Raw genomic sequence first — 13,231 nt, forward strand, 5'->3', positions numbered from 1 at the left:
TCGCTGCACCGCATCCTTTCCCATCGGCCCAAGGCTTCGTTTCCCCCTCCTCGTGACCGCCCTTTCCGCGCTCTCCTCTACCTGTCGACTCCTCAATTCCCCTGCTCTTCTGCTCCCCTGCCCATCAACTCGAACCACGACTGCCTCAGCCAGCGTCCTGTGCTTTCCATACCTGCAGGGCCACCTCCCCATGGAATTAGACACCCACTACATGTCAGAGTCTCACCACGTCGACAATTGGATATAGGACAAGCCTGGTGGGAGCAGCCGCGCCATCATCCCACATCAGCAGTGCCGACTACAGGCACAGCCACTGGCACGAGCACGAGCACGAGTACTCGCTGGGACGCACACGGGGCCATCGCCGAGTCCATCAACGATCGCTTCACGAACAACCTCACCCTGACTCATCTTGCGCGGTCCCAGCCTGCTCAAACCCCAATCTCCTCCCCTTCTGTCGTCTCCGCCCCGCACAATACCCGGCCTGCTGCTACTGCCCAACACTTTTGGTCTTTCGCCGTGGTATACAACACAAGTATGACGCAACCGACGCAGTCCCGCAGGCGTTTCGCTCCTGTGCCGATCGAGACCACATTCAAGGAGCACCGCAGGGGCGGCCCAGCCGCTGAGCCCACCCCCGAGCCCTCCCCGACCTCCGCCTCGCCGTCTTCGCCTCCGGCGCCCGTCCAGGTCACCCACCACGAGACCCAGACTGTCACCCGGGAGAAGCGCCGCTTTGCCCCGCAGCTCCTCGAGTCCAGCCGAAGGTCACGCAGGGCCGGCGATGTCGGCCCGGCCACCAAGCCCGCCGACAAGACCGACATCACCCCCTACGCCAAACACATCTACTCCCTCACCTCCAAGAAGAAGCACAACCGGCGGCCCGGCCACGCTAGGAGGGAGTCTTGCGACGACGAGATTGCCGACCATGTCTTCGACCTCAACAAGCTGGATGCGCAGATGCGCCTGGAGGAGGCCATGTCTGCGTTCCCCAACAGCACCGTGAGGCTTGGCGGCGCCGAGCATTTCTTCCTGCGGGAAGGGTCCGAGGATGACGACGACCTACCGCGCGGTAGGGCCAAGGCGCGCGGCGCCGGCAACAACGAGTCGCGGAGGGACTCGTCCGAGGACAATGTCAATTGGATGGTCAAGGAGATGCAGAAACACGCGGGTCAGTTGGCTGCCGAGAGAGGCGCCGGTGGGAGCGGAGCCAACGATTTCGATGACCTCGATTCCGCCTCTGCAAGAAGCGATGGACCCCCCGACAACACATTTGCCTTCACCAACAATGCTCGCCATACCATGCGCAGCTCGATAGGGCCCCTGAGCCCCATAGGCGAGCTCGGAGACCCCCTGGGCTCGCACCCCAGCAAGTCGGCTGAGCCCTCCTACTCTGGCCCTGCCGCATCGTACGATGCTCAGGCCCCTGCGCGGACGATTGGCGAGTCAACTATGCCCTACGTCCCATCCGCACCACCGCCCAAGACAGCCGACGTCGACATGCCTGACGCACCGCCGGCGCGGCCCGCTGCTGCCCCGGCCTCCCAGATCCCCCCAGAAACCGGCTTCGCCCGCCCCCGAGGTGCTTTTGGCCGCTTCTACGGCTACCAGAACCAGGCACAAGACAAGGCCGCCGAGAAGGAACTGTTCCGCATGAGGACGCGGCAAAGCCCCCCAATGGCCGGCAAGGATCTGACCTTCCGGATGTGCCCGTCCCCCAAGCAGACCAAGCTCGACCCGGAGCAGAAGTGGGACACCGCCCTAGGTGGCCATGTCGAGCCGAACCGGGACACCACGGGCCAGCACGGGCTCTGGAGGGGCTACTGCTTCACGCAGAACAAGGGCGGCGAGGCCTTGGCCCCCTCGCCCCGCCCCGCCATGATCATGACGCCCATGACACCGCAGACCCCATACGAGCACAGCGATCCTTATGCCGCCACGAACGGGACGCTGGCTCCCTTTCCCGTATCCGCCGAGCCGACACCCGTGGCGTCCGGGCAGGCTTCTGCGCTCCCGACCACCTCGGAGCACCGCTCGCGGGCGGGCGAGCCAAAGGGCCTGCACATGCTGATGGGCCTGGAGCAGCGGCTGCAGAAGGAGGTGGCAGTGGCGGATCTCGAGGAGCGTATCGCCTCCGAGTTTGACGACAAGTTCGTCACTCAGGTGTACAACTACCTGAGCCTTGGGTACCCGGCCACGGCACGGGCATACGATGAGGAGCTGTCCAAGATCAGTCAGATCCCGACGGAGGAGCTCGAGCAGGAGGATGATACGGTCATGGACGGGATCGGCAGCAGGGCCAAGGGACACATGAAGATCAGCATGGACCTGGACATGAAGGAAGACAGGCGCTGCCCGCGGTGGAAGGCTCTCAAGAAGTACATATTCGAATGGGCCAGGCAGCATCCAGACCTGGACAGCATCACGCCCTTGGCATGGGGCGTGGCGCAGAGGAGGGGCAGCTGGGGGATCTGAGAGCACCCGCGGCCCCCTTGGGGTCCTCGGGAGGAAATGCCCAAGGCACGCACTCTATGCGAGGAGGGTTGCGTTCCGTTGCTTTGCGTCGAGAGCTCTTGATATATTAGATAGATTGGAGTTGGGGGAGTCACGGTTGGGATATGATAGAGGCATGGAAGACCAGCAAGCGTGGGTTTCAATGGAACGACGGACGGGCCTGACATATGTTGCGGCCACCGCAGCATCAGCCTACTTCAGTATGGCAGACGACAGAGGCACAGGCATTGGCACAGGCATAGCGAGGGAAATTTGGTTTTCAGAGATGCAGTCTGAATGAAGACTTGATCGACCCGACCGTTGCATACCTACCTACCAGATTGCGACGCCCACCGGGCGGACAATGAGTATTATTCTCGATCCAATGTGTCGGTACGCGTCCGCTTTGTGAATGCTCACTTATTTGCCATATAGACAGACTCATGGGTTGTCTGACTGTTTCGGTACTTCTAGTTGATACCTGCCCATTGGGCGGATGGTAGATTCCTAGGTACATACCTAGGTAGGTAGGTAGGTAGATAATGCAAGAGGCGGGAACTCCTCAGCCCTATGGGCGCCACCAGTCCACGTTGGAGTCAAATGGCCGTTGCAATTCAGGGTTCAACTGCCAACTGTGATGGGCCGTGAAAACTCCCACTTACCACGGTACCTGGGTGTCTATGTTACCTGGATGCACAAGTGAGTATCCCCGTGAGCAAATCACCCCACTGGGTACCTCAGAATCCAGATCACCTGTTAGGTGAACTGGTAGGCACTGATGTACCTGCTTTGGCTCCTGAGCTCCTGAGAGATCTGGCCCAAGCACCTCCGTGCCCGTGGACGTAGGTACCTACGCGCACAGCCAAGCCTTGTATCTTTTGTAGGTACCCCACGTAGCCAGTTCCCAAGCCGAAGATCGCTATCTCTCCCATCCGCCTGGCTAGGTGCCTGGGTAGACTACTAGGGGCCGGGACTGCCAACATAGCTAAGGTACACAGCCAAAGGGGATCTGAATAATAAACGGGTGAACACCTCGACGACGGACAAAGACCTGTATTTGCAAGGCCCAGCGACTTCCGACTCGACCTATCCCATACCCAATCGCAGATACAATTCATAGCAGCCGCTCTCTCATGTCCCAGAACCCGAGCTCGACCAGCGAGTCCCACCACAGGCTGAGCCGAGCAGTCCATCCAGTCCCGGACCAGACCAGACGAGCGACTCCAGACGAAGCAAACCTGCCTGCCCTCTGCCCTCACAGGGACCCTGCCGTACATGGACAAGTCCCCCCTCACCCAGCAGCCTCGTCCCGAGGCCTTCCAGCAAAAGATCGTACAGCTGTACGATGAGCTATTCAAGGTTTGCACTCTCTCCTGGCCTCCCCGTCGGTCCCGCCGGTTGACCAAGCCCGCTGACGTCTCTTGCATGTGATGAAAAGGTTTGAAGACAGACATCCCATCCCACGCACCAAACTTCCAGCCGACTGATTCGCGAAAGGACCACCAAGATGCTGCAGACAGTAACGGACCGCACTCGGAGGGCTTCTGGCGCGAGTTCTTCCTCCTCAGGCCCGACCGCCCGTCCCTGAGGCGCATATTCGACCAGCTCTCCCCCGCCGACCTGCTTCACTTGGAGGAGCAGACGAGAGAGCTGTTCTCAAGATCTGTCCGGGCGCTCAAGGGGGGCGATGCCCAGGGCACCGCCGATCTGCACGCGCTCGATGTATGGCTGCCTGACCCCTACCTGGCGGGCATGGGCATTGCCTGGTCACCTCAAATTGCTGACCTCGGAACGAACAGACGTTGAGCATCTTCCTATCCGCCGTACTATCCAAGAAGTACACCAACCCCAGCTCAGACATCATAACCGTCCTCGCTGGTCTCGATCACGTGGATGCCGTCTTCACCGACTTCGTAGGGTCCCTGGATCACATCGTACGAAATGGCAAGACGAGTACGTTTTCTCTTATGGAAACACCGTGCCAGGGCGCGTTGAAACCGGAAATTGACACAAATCCAGCAGTGGAACTACGGCAGAAGGCCGTCGAGGTGGCGCTCGCTGTGACCTCGGGAGCGTACCAGACCAGCCTGCTAACATATCTAATACAAAGGGACATGTTCCCCTCCGTCATGAAGGTATGGCCATTTCTATGTGGCAAACATAACTATGACGGCGCCTTAAGGCTGACCCCTCAATAGTTGGTCCAGGACGCCAGCTCGTCATCTCAGATATTCAACCCTTTCACACTCATCGGCCTCCTGGCCAATTACAACAAGTTTGAATTCCAGAACCCATACCAACTACGACTGAACGACTTTGTGAATGAGGACACCATACAAAAGGTTATCAAGAGCGTTGGCTACACCTGCCAGGGCCTGAGGGACCAGTTCGTGAATATCCAGGAGGACCTCCCAGAGGCGTGGACGTTGACCAATACGTTGGCCATGATCGGGTTGGGGGCCATAGCGCCCGGTACCAAGACGGATAAGAAGCCGGTATATGACGCCGAGACCGCCAAACAAATGTTTGCTGAGCTGTAGGTTGCTTTTGACATGGGGTGGCTGAGTGAGCGTGGGCGACACGGCTGACACGGGGGGCAAACAGACCGGGCAACGAGGCTGCCGTGCTGCTGGCGACATACGATTTCGCACACGCCAACAAGCTCTTCTGTTTCAACCTCGTCACACTGGCCCCTGAGAAGGGCGAAGAGCAGCCGTTTGCGAGCTATATTTCACTCACGTCATACTTACTAACGCACGCTCATCTTTCCACACGAGCAACCCTATATTCCCATCTCAATCTGATGGTCTTCCGCCTCCTGATCGAGGACCCCGTCCTCTGCAAGCGCATGTGCAGCGAAGGGAACAAGGTGCCTGTGAGGCTCTGCCGGCAGAGACAGCCCTACCTCCCGCTGGTCCGTGGCGAACGGACCGTCGCAATGGCCGTCATCGACACCATGATTGACGGCATAAACCACAACCTGAAGCGCCGCCTGGACGTTAACCTGTATACACTATGCGTTGGGATCCTGTTGCGGATTATCAGCTATATGTCGCGGTCCCGCACGCGCCTATCGTATCACTGGTCGGAGCTCTTTCGCTCCTTGCTATCATTGATCAAGTTCCTGACGACGTACGCGGCTGACCTGAGGGACTTGTCGCACATCGACGTGCTGCTAGACCACGTGGTCAACCTCCTCGCGCTGGGCCTGTCGGCGGGCGAGGCATTCCTCCCCACGCCGGCGGCGTACGACGACCTGTTCTACAAGGTGGTCGAGGCCGGCGACGTGCTGGTCAAGTTCCGTGACACTTATGGGCTTGCTCACCGACCGACAAACAGCATCGAGACACTCGTCAGTGTCTCGGCGCACTACAAGACACTGCTGGCCGACGGCGGGGCAAAGGGCGGGAAAGGGAGCAAGGCGGGTGCGGGTGGCGTGCTGACGAGTCTGCAAGTGGCAGAAGTGATCAAGCAGGGGTACGAGACGCTCAGCATACAGGCGAAGGAGGGGCTTGATTCGTGGGAGCGGTACAGGGAGGCAGATGAAAGGACTCTCTTGAAAAAAGTGGCAAGGGTCGCAGTTGGTGATGTAAGGACCCTGGTGGCCGAGTGAGCGGCGGTAGGTATGCTAGAATGAGCAATCGACGTGATGCAATGGGTTCTGAGAGAATTTTGTGAACGTGCAAGCAAAATGTAGTGGAAACTTACAGCCGGCAGAAACAGGACCAAGACCCGTGGATTGTGAATAGTCACGCCGGTTGGCTTAGGCCCGCCACTCCAAGTCTACCTGGTCTGCTTCGTCCGTGCAGATCTGCGAAACTCCTCTGCAGCATTGCAGTTACGACGAAAGGATGACGGTCTTTTCTTGCCCGTCGACAGTGGCTGAGCCTCCTGGGGGTAAACTGCAGAATGTACCACGACTGGGATGCAGTAGTGTGTTGGGTCAAGCAAGTCGATAACCAGCCTGCACATGGTCCAAACAGTCCCGAAATCATCAGTAAATTGTGACATTCGGGTCACACAGCCTCGAAGCATAGACGTGCCTTGGTAATACTCTGGTAGTCTATTTGTAGGCGACCTGCAGGCAGTGTAGGCCTGAAGTGTGGCCGCCCACCCCCTGCATTACTATAGCTCTCATATGATTGGCCCGGGAAGAAACGGTGCTGGGCGGTGGGCAAGATGTCATCGGCCCAGCTTTGTTAGAAATCGGCTCATTTGACATCAGTCCACAACCTTCTGTTGGTCCAACCAACACAGCAACCCTCCTTTGCCGCGACCTGCGAAAGACTGAGCAACCGACAATACCCTGCATACGTGTATTTCGCCCTACATTCGTCTCCTCGCTTGCCTTCCTCCTCGAACAACTCACCCGCATTCCCCGCACTCCCACCAATACTCCTCGACGCCGCCACACAAGACGATGAACGCGCCCACAGTCACACGGAGGACGGCCTCGTCCGTCTGCCTCTCGTGCAGACGGTCAATGCTGCGACAGTTCTCCTCAGCCCAGCGCCTGGCCTTCCCAGAGTTCCAGTCCTACCGCCTCAACCCTCAACCGCCGTCGCCACCGCGCAGCGCAGCCGGCCCAGACACCTCCATCACCCACCCCATCACCCCTCACCTCCCCAGAGTCCACGAGACACGCCCGCCGCCGTCGCTGGACGCCAGCAGCTGGACATCGGTGCGTGAGGAGGAAGCCCAGACGTCCCAGCCCGGCTTCGCACGCCCGCAGTCATCGGCGCCTGCCACGCCTCAACCGGAGCCGACCTCCCAAAGCGAGCCAGCCAAGTCTGCGACCGCGGCATCAGCACCGCCTGCCGAACCCTCTGCGCCCAAGCCAAGGCCGCGCTCCAAGCTGCGCGCCCCACGGAAGGCAGCGCTCAAGCTGACGCCCGCCGCGGTGGACCATTTGCGCGCACTGCTTGACCAGCCCGACCCCAAACTGATCAAGGTTGGCGTGCGCAACAGGGGCTGTAGCGGCCTGGCCTACCATTTGGAGTACATCGACAAGCCGGGCACCTTCGACGAGACCGTGGAACAGGACGGCGTCAAGGTCCTCATTGACAGCAAGGCCTTGTTCAGCATCATCGGCAGCGAGATGGACTGGGTGGAGGATAAGTTGAACCAGAGATTCGTGTTCCGGAACCCTAATATCAGTGAGTAACGTAGTGCCCCTCCCCCGACCCTGGCCGAGTTGATCCCTGGCTTCCTTGGTATCGTAATGTCCCAGTGCTGACGTGCCCGCCTTTATAGAGGAGCAATGCGGTTGCGGCGAATCTTTCATGGTATAGATCAATGATGATGATGAGACTGTGCCACGGGTTTGGGAGGCAGAGTTGCCCCGGAATCTTTGATGAGTGCAATCTGGGCGCTGCCACGATTGAAGACCAGCATTACATGCATCGAAACGGCGTTTGGTAGACACCATAGGACCAGGTGGCGGAGCACAACATTTGCACAGGGCTGCTTGTATATACACCCACCCGTACAGGAAGACCAACATACAATTAATCCTTTCAGATATCATGGAGTCAGCTGACCTATTGAGACATCAATCCTCAGCTCCTACCCTCTTATACAGCTTTATACAGCATTAAGTTTCTATAACCACGTCATAAGGGTTCTACATATCCATACCTTGACTCCTACCATATACCTTCCTGTGTAAAAGAGAGAGAAAGAAAAAGAAAAAGAGAAAAAAAGAGAGAGAGAGAGAGGGAAACTAAATTACAATAATTATCAAGAAAACGAAGAGAGAATATGCAGGGTCAGAGTTTTGACTTAAAAATGAGGGTGAAAGGGAGGAAAGGCGGGGAAGGACTCATCAGGTACCTACCTCAGCCGGAGCTGCCGGTTGGTAGCCGTCTGAGAGGGAGGAAACAGGACCTGTAACGAGAAGCACATGGTCATAAAGGGTCTCTACTGGCCCAACTCTTTTTCATTGCCAAACCCTACGCGGGAGAAATCTACTTGCCTCAGATCAAACATTGTTGATCTCCAGACAAATGACAAACAACACCCGCCTAAGCACCCACATTCACAAGATGACAGCTGCCCTCTTGACACGCACAGACAAGCCCTTCGGTATGACAAACCAAAAGTCCTCGCACTCCCAATCTTGGTCGGGCTTCTCCAGCTCAAAGTCGAACTCTCTCAGGAGCCTGGGCATCAGCTTCGATATCTCCAGAATGCTGATGTGTTTACCAACACAAGATCTCGAGCCGAATCCAAAAGGAACTTTTGGCGAAGGATTAGTGAGCCAAGCAACAACATCAAGCAGGATGATGGTCACTCACGATAGTACGCCTCCATTCGCTGCGATCGGTACTTGTCTCCGGCTTGGGCGTCGGCTTGAGCCTCGAGCCAGCGCTCTGGCCGGAATTGCTTGGCGTCATTGCCCCAGACTTCTTCGTTGAAATGCTGAAGGGTTCATAAGTTAGTCTCTACCCGTGCTAGGGAGGCCGCAGGAGCTACTGCTCCTGGGGTATGAGCTGTGAGAAGCAACTTACAGCGACCCAGGCATTAATGCCGACGTTGGTGCCCGCGGGCAGATATTTCCCAGCAATTTCAACTCCGCCTTCTGGGACGACACGCCAAAGAGGAAGCCCCACGGCTGAATGTAGTCGCAGGGCTTCCTTAACCACCGCATCAAGGTAGGGCATCCGCTGCGTCTCCTTGAATGTCGGGTGTGCCGACAGCTCCCCCCTGGCAGTGAAATCCCCGATTTCTGCCTTCAGCTTGGCCAGCACTCGCGGGTTCTTCAACAGGTAGTAGAGTATCCCGGACAGACTTGTTGCAGTCGTGTCGGAGCCCGCATTGATGTTTGCCAGGCCCACGAGGAAGACATGGTACATGGTCGTCTTCTCGGGGTTCTCGTCGTGCTGGTCGAGAAGCCGATCCAAGAAATCCCTAGTCACCCCTTCCGCCTGAACCTTTGTCTTGTCACCGGGCTCCTTCAAGTGCCTCTCCCCGTCTCTGATGGCCATTCGACGCTTGACAAAATCCATCGTGGTCACGCGGGCCTTGGCACCGAACAGCTGCAGCTTGCTAGCTGGATAGAAGATCCAGCTATGTAGCCATGACACGATGCCGACCAGGGTGGAGTACCGCAGCACAGCATGGAGATCACCCATCATGCCGCGGATGTCGTCGCCACGGTCGAGGAAGCCAAAGCGGCTGCCATAGGTAATACAAGCAATCACGTCAAAGGCATAGCACTGGAACCAATGGCCCATGTTGATGGATTCGCCGGTGTCTGCCATCTCTTGCAGCCTCTGGGAAAAGACGTGCGCACACTCATCCACGAAGGTCTCGTAAGACACCAAAGAGGTCATGCTGTAGAGGTTTTGGAAGCGTTTGCGGGTATCGGCGTGGCGGGCTATGTTCTGGTCGGAGAAGAGGGTAAAGTTCTCTGGCCCAGGGGCTCTCCAAGCAGTATACCAATCGCTCTTGGGAAACTTAGAGCCGACTTCAGAGCTTCGTCAGCGAGTTGATCCCACCTCACGACAGCACAAGAGATAGTAGGGGGGAGAGTTTGATGTGGTTTCCGAAGCCCACCCACATCGCAATATCGCTCTTGGGAGAGTCTCACAAACGGGAAGAACCCCCGACCGAGCCACTTACTTCCATAGATGGTCTTTAGAGCGCTTGGATCATCAATGCTCACGAGGTCTTCACCTAGGCGCAGGACGGGCCCGTATTTGCGGTGCAAGGCCTTGTTCTCATGGTGGAAGCGGCCATGGCGAACACGGTTGAGGTAGAACAGGTTAGTAAAGCGGGCCGACACGGGGCCTGGCACTTTGCGTAGTGGCGAGAACAAGGCCACTGAGAGGGTATATAGAAAACCCAAGCCGGCAAGGATGGCGAGACCGACTGCGATCGAGTGCGAAGCCATGACCAGTGAGTAGTAGGCTGTCAAAACTGTCCTCGTTGGAGTTCTCAGATGTTGTGCTGTTGGTCCAAGGCGAACGAAGAACGCTGACACCCACTGTAGTCGACCTGGGGCACTTGTCCCGGTGGAGGGCCGGATGATGCGGCGATGATTGAGGGGCGGTGCTTGTTCCGAGGTCTTTCTCTTTGGAAGATAAGCTGGGGACAGTAGTCGACCCCGATCTGTGCTCCCCCCCCCCCACCTTTCCGAGGGGCGGCAAGTAACATCGACCATGGGACATGCTTCGGAGCCGAAGAGCTCTTGTTCAGTCTACCTGCCGCCAGACATGAAATCTGGGGGCGGGGTTTGAATAGTTGCCCACGACACCGTCTTCGGGACCAGTCCAGACCTAGCTGGAAGGCCAATACTCGATGGCGGCACACCCCCTGAGTACACCACTCGCTTAACCTGCGTCGCCTGCGAGTACGGGAAATACGGACTGGAGGAAAACGCATCTCATGTTGGCTCGCATGGTATCTTCTGACCCCAGCATGTCTAAGATGTAGCCACCTGTCAATCGGAGTTAGATGCTCAATCGGAACGGTGTGGCTTTCTTTGTGCTTGAGGGTGGGGGCGGGCGGAGGGGGGAGCTTGGGTCCCACATGGCGGGGTTCGGGTCAGAAAACGTCACCTCCTTCCAAGGTCCTCTTTTCGCTCGGTGAACTTGTGCCTCACTTTTCAGCCTCCCCCTTCCCGCTTTAGCACAATTACCACGGCGAGTAAGAAAACAACTCTGAGAATTTCTATCGACGGGAAGTCACGGCAAGCCAGCCGAAACTGCCCACAGACTATGGATTCACCCTACTCGAACGAGTTGAAGATCGCATTCGAAACCATCCAGCAAGCCGCAAAGCTCAGCCAGTTTGTCCTGTCTGAGGCTGAGAAAGATGAAGGCCACGACTTGGGTGTTGTCTCCAAGGACGACTTGAGTCCTGTTACTATTGCAGACTTCGCTATCCAAGCTTTGCTCACCAGCACGTTGCACGCCCATTTCCCAGGTGACAGTTTCGTCGGCGAAGAGTCAGCGGCTCAACTGAGGGCCAACCCTGTCTTGCTAGACCGTGTTCAAGCTGCGCTGCAGCACATCCAGAGCCAGGTCCAGGATGAGGCTGAGTCCCTGGTGAGGTTCCCCAGTTCGCCTGAGGAGATGTGCACAGTGATCGACTGGTGCGGCACGGGAACACCCGACGTTGGGGGCAGGATCTGGGTATTCGACCCCATCGACGGCACGGAAAACTTTGTCAAGAATTTGGTCTACGCCATCAACGTCGGGCTCCTGGAAGACGGTAGGCAGGTGCTCTCTGCGGTAGGATGCCCCAATATGTCCATGGAAATCAAGGCGCCTGCTTCGGACAGCTCGTTGGACCCCTCAGGGGAGGGAAGTATCGCCTTTGCCGTGCGAGGCCATGGCGCCTTCGTCCGGAAACTTCCCGGGCTGTATCACAGCACAGCCATACGCCGCCTGCCCCGGCATGCAGAGCAAGCAACAAACCTGCGATCCGTGGCTTGTCTCAACACGAGCGGTGTGCCAGCGGTCCACCAGTCTACGGCCAGGCAGCTCGGAATCGAATACCCACGAAACATCCTTCTACCCTGGGTGATGCGCTATGTGCTCCTCGCGCTTGATGTCGGGAACACAACGTTCTGGGCATACAAATCAAGGTCGAGGCTCGCAAAAATCTGGGACCATGCTGGTGCCATACTCCTGTTTGAAGAAGTAGGGGGCAAGGTCACTGATGTTGATGGAAAGGACATCAATTGGAGTGCAGGGAGACAGATGGTTGCGAATTACGGCATTGTGGCTGCCCCGAGCAATCTGCACGGGCAAGTTTTAGCCACACTCCGGGGAGCTTTAAAGGAATTGAAACCCGAATTGCTAGAAGCTCCAAACTGAACAGGCTATGACTGGGGTGTCACAATCATCTCTACCACAGAGAGGGCGGCACGCGTTGTACCGATGGTTTATGGCTATGGGTGCAACTACGATTTCACTCTCAACACGACAGGAACATTTGCAAGGCCTGGCGGTCGAGGGTGTGTTGGCTCTTCTAGTCGGACAAGTAGCGCCATGGCAGGTCGCATGAAACCTGTGTGCTTGCGCGGGAGCAACACAGCGCATGAGCGGGTATGTCAAGGCCGTTCGGACTTCGACATAACATGTGGGGTGCTCCGAATATCCAGAACCACCGCTGGCTCGTCAACATAGCCATCGAAAAATAACCTAGGGTTACAAACCCATACTAGCGCTAGATTCGCATGTAGGCATTACAGTCGGATCATCCGGCTTGGCGCTTCTAGATGCGATGTTGTGGGCGGCGTTTTCTTCTAGCCGTCATCCCAACTTCACCACAATACCCGTCGTCTGAAACTGGAAAATCCAGGACATGAAACCATGACCTCTCACCCCATATAAATCGTTAGCCCAGCCACCATCAGCCTTAAACTCAACGTGCTGATTCTAGAATTCTCGCGGACGTCTTTGATGCTCGGCCTGTGTCTCGCGGCCGCGTCAGCCCGCCCACATGCCTTCTCTTGCCCCGGTCGAATGTCTTACACCTTGCAGGAGGTCGCCCTCACGGTATCGCTACCGATGATTCGTATCTTGCTCTGCACGATGCCTATGGCATTGAACCATGCCCGGCGCCCGCCAGACTTTGAAGCACCCGAGGGGCCGCCCACTTCGGTAGCTGTTTGGCCGGCGTTACTCCGGTGCCCGCCTCGAGACTGGAATGTTTCTGGGCTTCCAAGGCAAAAATTGGTCGAAGTTGTTGCTGATAGCGACTTCGAATCTGTAGTTCGGCCTGGGCA

The 13,231-nt window shown here is 57.3% G+C and overlaps 5 protein-coding genes across 5 annotated transcripts; 4 read left to right on the forward strand and 1 right to left on the reverse strand.

Annotated features, from left to right (window-relative positions):
- Nucleotides 1-537: 537 nt before the first annotated feature.
- Nucleotides 538-2,475, forward strand: INS49_011781 (uncharacterized protein; the record flags this gene model as incomplete). Its single annotated transcript, XM_043172491.1, has 1 exon — nt 538-2,475. One exon carries the CDS (start codon nt 538-540, stop codon nt 2,473-2,475), a length of 1,938 nt encoding a protein of 645 aa, XP_043024236.1.
- A 1,293-nt stretch (nt 2,476-3,768) lies between these two features.
- On the forward strand, nt 3,769-6,106 carry INS49_011782 (uncharacterized protein; the record flags this gene model as incomplete). Its single annotated transcript, XM_043172492.1, has 6 exons — nt 3,769-3,852; nt 3,991-4,215; nt 4,293-4,446; nt 4,516-4,628; nt 4,692-5,029; nt 5,098-6,106. 6 exons carry the CDS (start codon nt 3,769-3,771, stop codon nt 6,104-6,106), a joined length of 1,923 nt encoding a protein of 640 aa, XP_043024237.1.
- Nucleotides 6,107-6,913: 807 nt separating this feature from the next.
- INS49_011783 (uncharacterized protein) lies at nt 6,914-7,784 on the forward strand (the record flags this gene model as incomplete). Its single annotated transcript, XM_043172493.1, has 2 exons — nt 6,914-7,649; nt 7,747-7,784. The coding sequence occupies 2 exons, from the start codon at nt 6,914-6,916 to the stop codon at nt 7,782-7,784; spliced, it is 774 nt and encodes a 257-aa protein (XP_043024238.1).
- Nucleotides 7,785-8,530: 746 nt separating this feature from the next.
- Nucleotides 8,531-10,387, reverse strand: INS49_011784 (uncharacterized protein; the record flags this gene model as incomplete). The annotated part of the gene is made up of 4 exons (XM_043172494.1): nt 8,531-8,730; nt 8,790-8,913; nt 9,003-9,961; nt 10,117-10,387. The coding sequence occupies 4 exons, from the start codon at nt 10,385-10,387 to the stop codon at nt 8,531-8,533; spliced, it is 1,554 nt and encodes a 517-aa protein (XP_043024239.1).
- Nucleotides 10,388-11,213: 826 nt separating this feature from the next.
- On the forward strand, nt 11,214-12,317 carry INS49_011785 (uncharacterized protein; the record flags this gene model as incomplete). Its single annotated transcript, XM_043172495.1, has 1 exon — nt 11,214-12,317. The coding sequence occupies one exon, from the start codon at nt 11,214-11,216 to the stop codon at nt 12,315-12,317; it is 1,104 nt and encodes a 367-aa protein (XP_043024240.1).
- Nucleotides 12,318-13,231: the final 914 nt, after the last annotated feature.

This window comes from Diaporthe citri, assembly GCF_014595645.1.
Source record: "Diaporthe citri strain NFHF-8-4 chromosome Unknown scaffold_5, whole genome shotgun sequence".
In the NCBI taxonomy this organism is placed as follows: Eukaryota; Fungi; Ascomycota; class Sordariomycetes; order Diaporthales; family Diaporthaceae; genus Diaporthe; species Diaporthe citri.